Source organism: Arctopsyche grandis, chromosome 6 (genome assembly GCF_051622035.1).
Source record: "Arctopsyche grandis isolate Sample6627 chromosome 6, ASM5162203v2, whole genome shotgun sequence".
Taxonomy (NCBI): domain Eukaryota; kingdom Metazoa; phylum Arthropoda; class Insecta; order Trichoptera; family Hydropsychidae; genus Arctopsyche; species Arctopsyche grandis.
Genome location: NC_135360.1, coordinates 20,285,611 through 20,297,555, shown reverse-complemented (window position 1 = coordinate 20,297,555; position 11,945 = coordinate 20,285,611). Strand labels below are relative to the sequence as shown.

General features: G+C 41.2%; 1 protein-coding gene across 4 annotated transcripts in view; it reads left to right on the top strand.

Annotated features, from left to right (window-relative positions):
- Window positions 1–6,134: 6,134 nt before the first annotated feature.
- The window catches only part of LOC143913327 (bestrophin-4-like), a 33,267-nt gene continuing 27,456 nt past the window's right edge, over window positions 6,135–11,945 (top strand). For 3 of the 4 annotated variants that reach the window (XM_077433039.1, XM_077433038.1, XM_077433041.1), the window contains exon 1: window positions 6,149–6,685. In XM_077433039.1, coding sequence (XP_077289165.1) covers window positions 6,615–6,685 — 71 coding nt within the window. In that variant the 5' untranslated portion in view covers window positions 6,149–6,614. Of the gene's footprint in view, window positions 6,686–11,945 lie in introns of all 4 variants that reach the window. The other variant, XM_077433040.1, reaches the window with a different exon arrangement.

Below are 11,945 nucleotides of genomic sequence, written 5' to 3'. Positions count from 1 at the left end.
CCTACCTACCTACCTACCTACCTACCGACGTCCAGCCACAACGTCGACGACAGGTGCTTTTAAAAAATGGGGGAGCGAATGAGACGACGATCTTGACAGCTGGATGTGGAGTCATGCGCGATCCACTACACATAGAACGGTCATCCAGCACCACAAGACATACACCACCTCAGCACCATCATCATCATCATCATCATCAAGGCCCCGTCCGTCCCCACGAGCGTCGTCACGCCGAGACGGGCGGTAGCGCTACAACACCTCCACGAGCCACAACGACTCACAGTCCAGCTCGGAGTATCATCAACCACATCGATGCCCCTGCCGCCCCCGCCGCCCCACCAACCGACATCAGCCTCGGAAGAGCGGCGCCGCCGCAGCATCGCATCGCGCGACCATCGGACCACCCACCGTCCTGCTCGCGACGTCACCGCCCTCGAATCTACCGACCATTCAGGGCGGTACACCTATGTACACAGCGGATGACCCACGTCAACATTTTTTTTTTCTCCCCACGTAATAATTTTTTCTCTTTGTGTAATGTAGGAATCTCGTCGTCGTCATCGTCATCGAAACCTTCGAGAATATTCCGCAACAACAAACTACATTCCCGAAACCCAGACGATATGCACCTGCAGTCGTTATATTAAACTCAGGCGGAACGCCCCTACCAGTCGAGTGGAACCAAACCGGTCGAAACACGCCGCCACCATTAAAATACATCGAGCGGAAAGGCGCCAAGCATTCCAGAAAATTCGACGCCTCGACGAAAACAAAATTCCTCTCGTACGCATCAATAAACTAAATGCTCGTACGACCACTTCCATCAAGCATTCCAGAAAATTCGACGCCTCGACGAAAACAAAATTCCTCTCGTACGCGTCAATAACCACTTCCACCAAGCATTCCAAAAACACTATAAAAGGAGGTACAACCCAAACAACACCAGTCGACCCAGAGCAGCAAGCGTCGACACACAGCAGCAGACCAGTCAACATACAGCTCCTGACCAGCCACCACTACACTACGCGGACTTGGAAGATCAACCAGCCGGACGAGCCAGCAACACACTGCCGTATCCAGAGACCTTCCGTACATAGCTGAATGCTGAGCCAGCGACACTCTACCATATCCAGAGACCGCTGAACGACATACTTTTGCCCACAAATACCATACCTTTGTACAACCATAGGCAAGCAATAAAACTTTATAAAACTAGCACAACAGTGTTTCGTTAGGCCGGGATACGGTCAACACACATGTAACCCGCCTACATTGGTACTAATCCGACGTGATCTACGCAACCTTCTGATCATCCAACAGCGCTGTCAACACACATCGCTACCCCGCCTACATTGGTGACCCCATCTTTGAACCACACAACAGTGTTTCGTTAGGCCGGGATACGGTCAACACATCGTACCCCGCCTACATTGGTGACCCCATCTTTGAACTACGCAGCCTTCATAGCAGTCAACAGCGCTGTCAACACATCGTACCCCGCCTACATTGGTGACCCCATCTTTGAACTACGCAGCCTTCATAGCAGTCAACAGCGCAGTCAACACGGCAGCCCACAGTGCAGCCTCCACAACAACCAACAGCCGCCACGACAGCAGTCAACAGCGCAGTCAACATAGCAGCCCACAGCGCAGCCTACATAGCAGCCCACAACGCAGCCTTCATAGCAGTCAACAGCGCAGTCAACACGGCAGCCCACAGTGCAGCCTCCACAACAACCAACAGCCGCCACGACAGCAGCCCACAGCGCAGCCTACATAGCAGCCTACATCGCAGCCTACATAGCAGCCCACATCGCAGCCTACATAGCAGCCCACATCGCAGCCTACATAGCAGCCCACATCGCAGCCTACATAGCAGCCCACATCGCAGCCTACATAGCAGCCCACATCGCAGCCTACATAGCAGCCTACATCGCAGCCTACATAGCAGCCCACATCGCAGCCCACATCGCAGCCTACATAGCAACCGCAGACTTCACGCAACCGCAGCCTTCAACGCAGTCTACAACGCAACCCTCAACGCAGACTTCAAACGCAGTCCGCTACATGTTCCTACAACTAGTGACCATGTCAAACAACTCCGCAGCTTTCGCCACAACAAGACGCAACCCGGAGACAACAACCAAATGGATCCACTACTGTTGATCCGCCAGCACCGCTCATCACACCTTCGATGATTCATCACCTCGATGAGCCCATGCAGGACGCCGCAGCCTGCACAACAGCACCGTCCAGACCGTCACAAACCTTCACTACCATTGTAACGACCGAAACAGTAACATGGTGTGAAAGTACATATGGACCAGCTACCAACACAACCCGCTGTTGAGTCAACCCACTCCAGCACAACCGGTGAAACAAATCGCCACTAAGCCAACTAGCTCCAACACAACCAACGTTCTTCACGCAAGATCCGCTGTCGAGACAACTAACTCCAGCACAACCAACGAAGACCAGCACTCAACGCACTTCGTCAACTAACGTTCTTCACGCAAGATCCGCTGTCGAGACAACTAACTCCAGCACAACCAACGAAGACCAGCACTCAACGCACTTCGTAAACCAACGTTCTTCACGCAAGACCCGCTGTCGAGACAACTAACTCCAGCACAACCAACGAAGACCAGCACTCAACGCACTTCGTCAACCAACGTTCTTCACGCAAGATCCGCTGTCGAGACAACTAACTCCAGCACAACCAACGAAGACCAGCACTCAACGCACTTCGTCAACCAACGTTCTTCACGCAAGATCCGCTGTCGAGACAACTAACTCCAGCACAACCAACGAAGATCAGCACTCAACGCACTTCGTCAACCAACGTTCTTCACGCAAGACCCGCTGCCGAGACAACTAACTCCAGCACAACCAACGAAGACCAGCACTCAACGCACTTCGTCAACCAACGTTCTTCACGCAAGATCCGCTGTCGAGACAACTAACTCCAGCACAACCAACGAAGACCAGCACTCAACGCACTTCGTCAACCAACGTTCTTCACGCAAGATCCGCTGTCGAGACAACTAACTCCAGCACAACCAACGAAGACCAGCACTCAACGCACTTCGTCAACCAACGTTCTTCACGCAAGACCCGCTGCCGAGACAACTAACTCCAGCACAACCAGCAAAACAGTCACGCGAATGACTCCACGCAGAACACAGCAGCCTGCACAACAGCACCATCCAAGCCATCGCAAACCTTCACTACCAACGCAGCTCGCCCAAAATAAGCAACCTGGTAGAGAACAAGACTTGGACCGGCATGCAACACAAGACCCGCTGTCGAGACAACTTTCTCCAGCACAACCGGACAAACAACGACGCCATCGAGTCAATAGACTCCAACACATCAAGATTCCCACAAAATCACACACATCGTTAACACTCACCGGAGAGCCATGTAGGAATCTCGTCGTCGTCATCGTCATCGAAACCTTCGAGAATATTCCGCAACAACAAACTACATTCCCGAAACCCAGACGATATGCACCTGCAGTCGTTATATTAAACTCAGGCGGAACGCCCCTACCAGTCGAGTGGAACCAAACCGGTCGAAACACGCCGCCACCATTAAAATACATCGAGCGGAAAGGCGCCAAGCATTCCAGAAAATTCGACGCCTCGACGAAAACAAAATTCCTCTCGTACGCATCAATAAACTAAATGCTCGTACGACCACTTCCATCAAGCATTCCAGAAAATTCGACGCCTCGACGAAAACAAAATTCCTCTCGTACGCGTCAATAACCACTTCCACCAAGCATTCCAAAAACACTATAAAAGGAGGTACAACCCAAACAACACCAGTCGACCCAGAGCAGCAAGCGTCGACACACAGCAGCAGACCAGTCAACATACAGCTCCTGACCAGCCACCACTACACTACGCGGACTTGGAAGATCAACCAGCCGGACGAGCCAGCAACACACTGCCGTATCCAGAGACCTTCCGTACATAGCTGAATGCTGAGCCAGCGACACTCTACCATATCCAGAGACCGCTGAACGACATACTTTTGCCCACAAATACCATACCTTTGTACAACCATAGGCAAGCAATAAAACTTTATAAAACTAGCACAACAGTGTTTCGTTAGGCCGGGATACGGTCAACACACATGTAACCCGCCTACATTGGTACTAATCCGACGTGATCTACGCAACCTTCTGATCATCCAACAGCGCTGTCAACACACATCGCTACCCCGCCTACATTGGTGACCCCATCTTTGAACCACACAACAGTGTTTCGTTAGGCCGGGATACGGTCAACACATCGTACCCCGCCTACAGTAACAATAATTTTTTTTCTTTTGTAAAATTTGTTTCTTTGTAATTTTGGTATCGCTGATGCTGGGGGGGGAGTGATGTGGCGGCTCGCTTATACGACATGGTCGAGTTTGGTTGCCTTCCTGCGAGTGGGGACCAACCCGGCTGGGTTCGGAGAGCTACTACTCACTCTGTCTTCAGCTGTCATATAATAAACACGTGCATTAACATGCCAGTCGTCTCATTCGTCCATCCTCCATAAAATAATCCGTTTACCACATCTGAGACAGTGTTTCTATCTTTGTTTTTTTTTCTTCTCATATTTAGATCAAATAAGAAAACGCCTGATATTTAAGAAATCCGTTACGTTAGACGCGTACATGATGTATAGATGCGCCATTACTCACTAAAAACACTATCGGAAAAGTAGTCCTTTAAGCCCTCAAATCTCTCCGCTGAATAGCACGTTAAGACTTCTATGAAAAGGCCATGGGGAGGCGTATGGAGTGAAACGATGGAATTGTTGAAGACATGAATATTTAATGTAATAAATAGAAAATGGAAATGGAAAATAAATGAAAAAAGAAAGTAAAGCAGCGAGAACCCAACAAGGCCGAGTTGGTCCCAGCTCGCAGGATTGTGACCGAAACTCGACCATGTCGTAGAGCAGCTACAGGCCTATCTTATACATTCTATATCGATGATCCCAATGGGAAAAAATAAAATAAAAGTAGATTAAATTTTACATTTTTAATTTTTTTTAAATCAGAAAATGTAAGTGGAAAAATGTCGGAATCGGAGTCATATTTTTACAACTCCACAGCTATGTAGAAATGTAGTGACTGCCATACATCAGAATATAACAAATTGAATGCTTGAAAGTATTTAACATAAGCACGTGTAGGCGGGGTACGATGTGTTGACCGTATCCCGGCCTAACGAAACACTGTTGTGTGGTTCAAAGATGGGGTCACCAATGTAGGCGGGGTAGCGATGTGTTGACAGCGCTGTTGGATGATCAGAAGGTTGCGTGGATCACGTCGGATTAGTACCAATGTAGGCGGGTTACATGTGTGTTGACCGTATCCCGGCCTAACGAAACACTGTTGTGCTAGTTTTATAAAGTTTTATTGTTTGCCTATGGTTGTACAAAGGTATGGTATTTGTGGGCAAAAGTATGTCGTTCAGCGGTCTCTGGATATGGTAGAGTGTCGCTGGCTCAGCATTCAGCTATGTACGGAAGGTCTCTGGATACGGCAGTGTGTTGCTGGCTCGTCCGGCTGGTTGATCTTCCAAGTCCGCGTAGTGTAGTGGTGGCTGGTCAGGAGCTGTATGTTGACTGGTCTGCTGCTGTGTGTCGACGCTTGCTGCTGTGGGTCGACTGGTCTGATGCTGTGTGTCGACGCTTGCTGCTCTGGGTCGACTGGCGTTGTTTGGGTTGTACCTCCTTTTATAGTGTTTTTGGAATGCTTGGTGGAAGTGGTTATTGACGCGTACGAGAGGAATTTTGTTTTCGTCGAGGCGTCGAATTTTCTGGAATGCTTGATGGAAGTGGTTATTGACGCGTACGAGAGGAATTTTGTTTTCGTCGAGGCGTCGAATTTTCTGGAATGCTTGATGCTGTTCCGCTCGATGTATTTTGTTGTTGCGGAATATTCTCGAAGGTTTCGATGACGATGACGACGACGAGATTCCTACACACGTATAAATAAATGGATGATGCGTAAATGATCAGAATATAATTTGAAACGACTATCTATTGATATACATATGTATGTATGTATATGTTGTGAAACAGTATAGGGCGTGTAAGCGGGTGTTTGGTGCAAAGCATGATGAGCGACGATCGAGCAACCGCAGTGCGGGGTGCAGGAGTGCAGGAGTGGGGAACGCGCTGTTGAGTGCGGAGCGTCGAGTGTGGAGCGCGTCTCTATATCTATCGCGACTCTCGCTCTCGGCAACTTTTCGTTTTCTTCAAAACTTTGAATGCCCACTTCATGATGTGCGCAAATTACGCTGTTCGAGCGAGCCGCCATCACTAACACGCTGTCGGAACTCGGAGATCTTCTGTCGAATTGAATTACCCCAAGTTATCTTGTCTTACTCGAGAGTATGTGCACAAGCAGAAGAATTGAGCGCCAAAAGTGACCAAACGGCCGGCGCATTTGCCACTGCCATGTGAACGCGCCAATCTCCAAATTCTTTCGACTGTGATAATATATAAGTTATAATAACTAGTGTTGTTTACTTTGCACACCTTTGCCTACCTGGTTTTGTTGTCGTCCGAAACATTTGTTCCCTGAATCGGGAAACGTCCTGCGAAGATGACGGTCACCTACACCGGTGAAGTAGCTACCTGCAGAGGATTCGGATGCTTCCTCAAATTGCTCTTCAGGTGATTACATTCATATTTATTGCATTACTTATAACTTTTTACTTATGTGTGTATTTAAAAATACATTTCGTAGTTTTATATGTGCATATTAATTGAAGAATTCAGCAAAATGAGACCTTTTTTTTTTAAACTTTCTCTCATATCTAATGTGTTTCATTAATACTTCTTTTATTACTCTTTTGTGTATATATTCACTTGACATATGAGTTTTAAAACATTTTCTTCTATATTAACATTGCATCTTAAATAATATCTTAATTTGATTTTTTTTAAATCAAGTCTAAATGTTGCGAAAGTTCTATGCAATAACAAGTTTTCAATTTTAGTTTTTCATTTGTACGAAAAATAAAATACGAACGATTGAATTAATAAAACGATGTAAACCCGTTTTTCTTACCCAAGACGGCATATGAATTATTGATGTTTTTTTTAACTTATTTTTATTTATTTTCGTGATTATCCTAAGAATATATGTCGTATGAATAATACTCGTGTATTTTAATTGACAATTTACATTTTTTTTAGATTATTATTTATTATACATTCTGTGTTTACATTGTTTCTCATTTACATAAATAGAGATCGTTGGCCATGTTGCTTTTAACCACAAAAAATGGTTCACTATTGTCAATTATTATTGTCTTACAAATCATGAAGGAAAGAAAAGGTTGACAATATCGAAGTCTGTACATAAGAATATCGTCTATAAAAATGTATAGAAATTTTAAATTTTGATTTAGTTAAATACATAATATGTACAGGATCGTCGAAATAAAATCCAGACCCAACCTCAAGTATTCTGGACCTTTTTGTGAGGGGGACTTGTTTTAGAATTAAATAAAATATTGCCCTTTTTAAATAATTAAGAAAAAAACATTTAACCCTTTGGTGCTGACGATTTTCTGTTGAAAGTCAGCCACGCTGAAAATTTCGCCTACATTTCCAACTAAAAATATTTAGGAATCTAATAGAAAGCAGATATATTGTAGCTAATCCAAACAAACCCTAGATTACTACCCCAGATAACTACCGCCGAGGATTTCGAGATTCGTAAAGGTGTGTTTAGACTCGTGTGTTTAGTGTTTAATGAATGTATTTTTCCAAAACTATGCAGTTCCATCTTCTTCATTGTTGTTTAAATGTTTAGCTCACAATCTAAATGCCAAGCCACAATCTAAAATACCTAACAGTTGGGGATTTCCATCGGGAAATTCTGCAATGGTTATAAATTCAGAAATTCCGGTGTAAACCAGTCTTTATAAACGTTGACAAATGACTGAACTGGATTACACGACCCATGTTCAATGCATTTGTTTTCAGTGCTACCTGTAAAGGCTTAGCGGGTAGTATTCTTGTTTACTTTGTACACGCTCATAATGCCACGCCTATCGGCGTTTTCAGGCCCATGGACTTGTTGGCAAAACGCCGATTGGCGTTGGTCAGCATCCAAAGAGTTGTAAATTTACATGTCAAAATCAACACTATTTAAATACCTTTAAGCTGCACCGCAGGCAAATTTTTTACAGAAAATTCCTTTTTAAATTAAAAAGAGCCTTTTAAGGTCTGACCGCACTATGCGTCTGCGACACGATCGGCAGCGTGCGTCACGCGACAGAGTTGCCTTTTGTATCAACTTTGCCGTGTTGTGTCGTGCTGGAGCAGTCGACGGCCGTATAGTGCGGTCAGACCTTTAAGTTACCCAGCAAGTATAGATTCGTTATTTGTGGTCGGTTTTTAACTTTTTATTTTTTAATATGTTCTTACTATGATTTTCTCTATAATCGGGGTCTTATAAATAGCAGGGGCCCGGGAATTTGTCTCCCCCTCGTTAGTTTTGGATATATATTTTGATAAAATATTTTATTTTAAAATTACGTATATTAAATTGCATCGAATCAATGCATTGGAATGATTACTTTTGATATATTCTATAAAATTACAGACAATCCAATGAGTTAAAAAAACGAAACACTGCATGGATCCAGTGTTTATCACGTGTTTGCTATCAACTACAAAAATCTAATTCTACGGTTGCCTACCCATATAATGACAGCCCTTGAAATAAACGAGTTCTAGGGCTAAAATCGAAAGGCTGTGTTTTTACCCTTTCTATCCTTTGTGACGTAATAGTCAATCGATGACGCAACACATATAATAATGGAAATGTGAAGAAATGTCTGTTTACCTTTACTGTTTGTCTTCTTTATTACTTCAAGTCGAGATTAGAACCTCTGCATACAAATGTATGTAATTTTGTATGTCAAAATCATAACACTCTAGTGAATTGTCTTCGCTCATGTGTATGTAATAGATGAAGACAGCTGATCAAAATCCTACCAAGGGTATTTAAATATATGTAATATATTTATGTAAAGGTTAAGCGAATATTGACGTACATCAAATGACGCAACTCAACAGGATATGCAAATATGTACCATATACATATATCCTGTATCACTAAAATACGTATACTAAATAAATAAAAAAGAGCTATCTTGTGGTGCAATATAATTAATTCCATAAAAATCTCAGAGCAACAACACATGATTGTTTCTTCTTATCTTTTTGCAATTCCTTTAACAGGAAAAAATGTTAACATGCTTTATACACGAGTACCACTTACAAATATAGTGAAAATTCATTGCATTTTTTTTTACAAATGTACATGTTACAGCTCAAGTGTTCACTCTGGGTCGTTCATGAACATTCAAGTGCTAAAAGTCAAAAGCCTCAATTAGATTCCCACCAGCTGTTGAATTAAACCTTCAGCAGTTTTGAGCCGTCAGAATGCCAAGTATTTAAAATGGGAAATCCCGTGGAAACTGCATTACATCGTTGCTATACTTCCTATTTCCGTTGATTTAATTTGAATATTTAATTTAAAACATTAATACATTATAGACAGATAGTGAAAGATTGAAAGAGCAAACGATTGCTAATAGTTTGTGCATTGAAAAACTAATTCTTTTGTCAATTTGTTATGTGTACAGTACTAGGGGTTCCAAAAAACCGCCCGAAAGAAAAAGCCGGTTTTCGGTTTTTCTATTTTCTTATGTATATCACACCGTAAAATGGCAAATCCTAAATACGCTTAAATAATTATAAGATTTGTAATGGACTAATCATAATTAAATGATTTAAATAAGCTACTATTAATAATATATTATGAAAAAAATAATGTGTAACCTCGCAGAAAAACTATAATTGTGGAATCTCCATGTAAATGTGTAAATTTTGATTATATTTCAAATGAGTTGTTTTTACGCATCTATTTTAGCTTAAAATTCCAAAAGCTTTACAAACCGTTGCAAATTTCGTTAGAAATGGCATATCACAAACACGATACTAATATTTTCTACCTGAAGTTGGGTAGTTCATTGAAACTATATACTTTCAATAATATTTATCTTCGTCCATTACAAATCTCAAAGTACCTTTTTTTTTTGATGTTCCAAGAAATATACGCCTTTTACCTAAGAGAGTTTAGATATATACATTTATTTTGATCTTGTATAGAAATTTGAAATTCATAATTGTTAATTTTGAGGAAAAAACCATTAATCAAAAAAACCTTAAAAAACCGGTTGATCGAGCCAAAAAGCCGGTTTTCGGTTTTTTGAAAAATTGTCAAAAAACCGGCTTTTCGGTTTCGGCTTAAACCGGCTTGGAAGCCCTAGTACAGTACATATAACTGGCCAGATTGGTTCGTGTATGAACAAACTAGTATGTTCATGAACGAACGAAATATACACTTGGACCATAACTTATACAAATATACAGGTTTTTCATTAAAAATTGACCCCTTTTCAATGTAAATTTGAAATGAAAATGGATCAATTTTGAATGAAAAACCTATAGCTTTATTGAAAATTAAATAAAATGCATTACATATACAATGTGTAATATTCTTCGGTTCAAATTTTGTTTTCTAATTTATGTTAGATTTTCAGAATTGAACTTTGTTACATGCTATATATACATACATATACATATATTCAATTTGTTTACTTATCAACTTCAATATGTCCAATTTGGGCGTTTTATTTATTTATTTTTTAATTGATTATCGAGTTTTTTTTTTACATTGGTGTAAGATCTGCTAAGCCTCAGCTAAGGTCTAGAAGATATTTTTGCTTTATTGTATTTTTTTCGTGCTGCCTTTTTAGCTGAATACTAAATAATAAGAGAAAGCTGACGAGCGACATAAGATGAGCTGATGAGCGACATAAGATGAGCTGAGTGTGGATTGCACTAAGGCAACGATAATAACCAGAAAATGCAAACTTGTAAACTTTAGCCGATGTCAAAATTAATGCAAAAATGTAAATTCCGTCAACTTTCCTCAAATTTGTTTCCATTGTAAATCAGTAGATACATACTACTTTTTTATTTTGCTTTGTATTCAGGGTCAAATGTGCACAAGTGATTCGTGTTGCGCTAAAAAGGTTTTCATTTTTTTTAAATCATTTTCATTTTTTTTTCTTTGTTAGTTTTTGCGTTGATTTCAATTTCGACATATAGCGTACATATTTTTAATGGACAATCTTACCTAAGTTTGTCTTTCATACTTTGGACAAATTTAGGTACAATAATTCACCTCGTGTGATGTGAATTATCTGAGTAATTTTTTTCACAAATGGTTACTATGAAAAGTTGGTCACATTTTTTGTGTCTACTACGAATGAAGTGTGTTTTGATCACTTTAATTTAAAATACCATTTTTTTTTCACAATGAAATAAGGCCGAAGAACGTTCGAAAATATTTTAGTATTATACAAGCGTGGGAGGTTAATTGAACGTCGAATTCGTTTATTTTTTTTGCAATGAATCACGTTTCCAATCATTCATATTGCATTTGGGACGGAATGATTTCAGCACTTTTACTGCTTTGCGGTTTGATATTTAAAATTTTGTTTATATAGAACGTTCAACATACTTTCGATCCAACTACTAATATAGTAATGTAATAGAGTTTCCAAATACTCAACTTCATCAAGTATTCGAATATCGAGTAGTAAAAATTGGTAAAAATAACCGAGTATCCGAAATGAGTAGAATTACAAGTAGGTTAAAAAAAATTCTATTTCAGAACATTGCAAATATACAAAAAATAAAATTTACCCTGCATATCTTGCAAAATATAGTTGAAATGTCGAAAAACATTGACGATGTCGTCTATTTTTCGAATCGCATAAAAATATAGATGTCCGGGGCTGGCGTATTTTGCCCCAAGAAGACCTTCACGAAGCGAACTTATAAC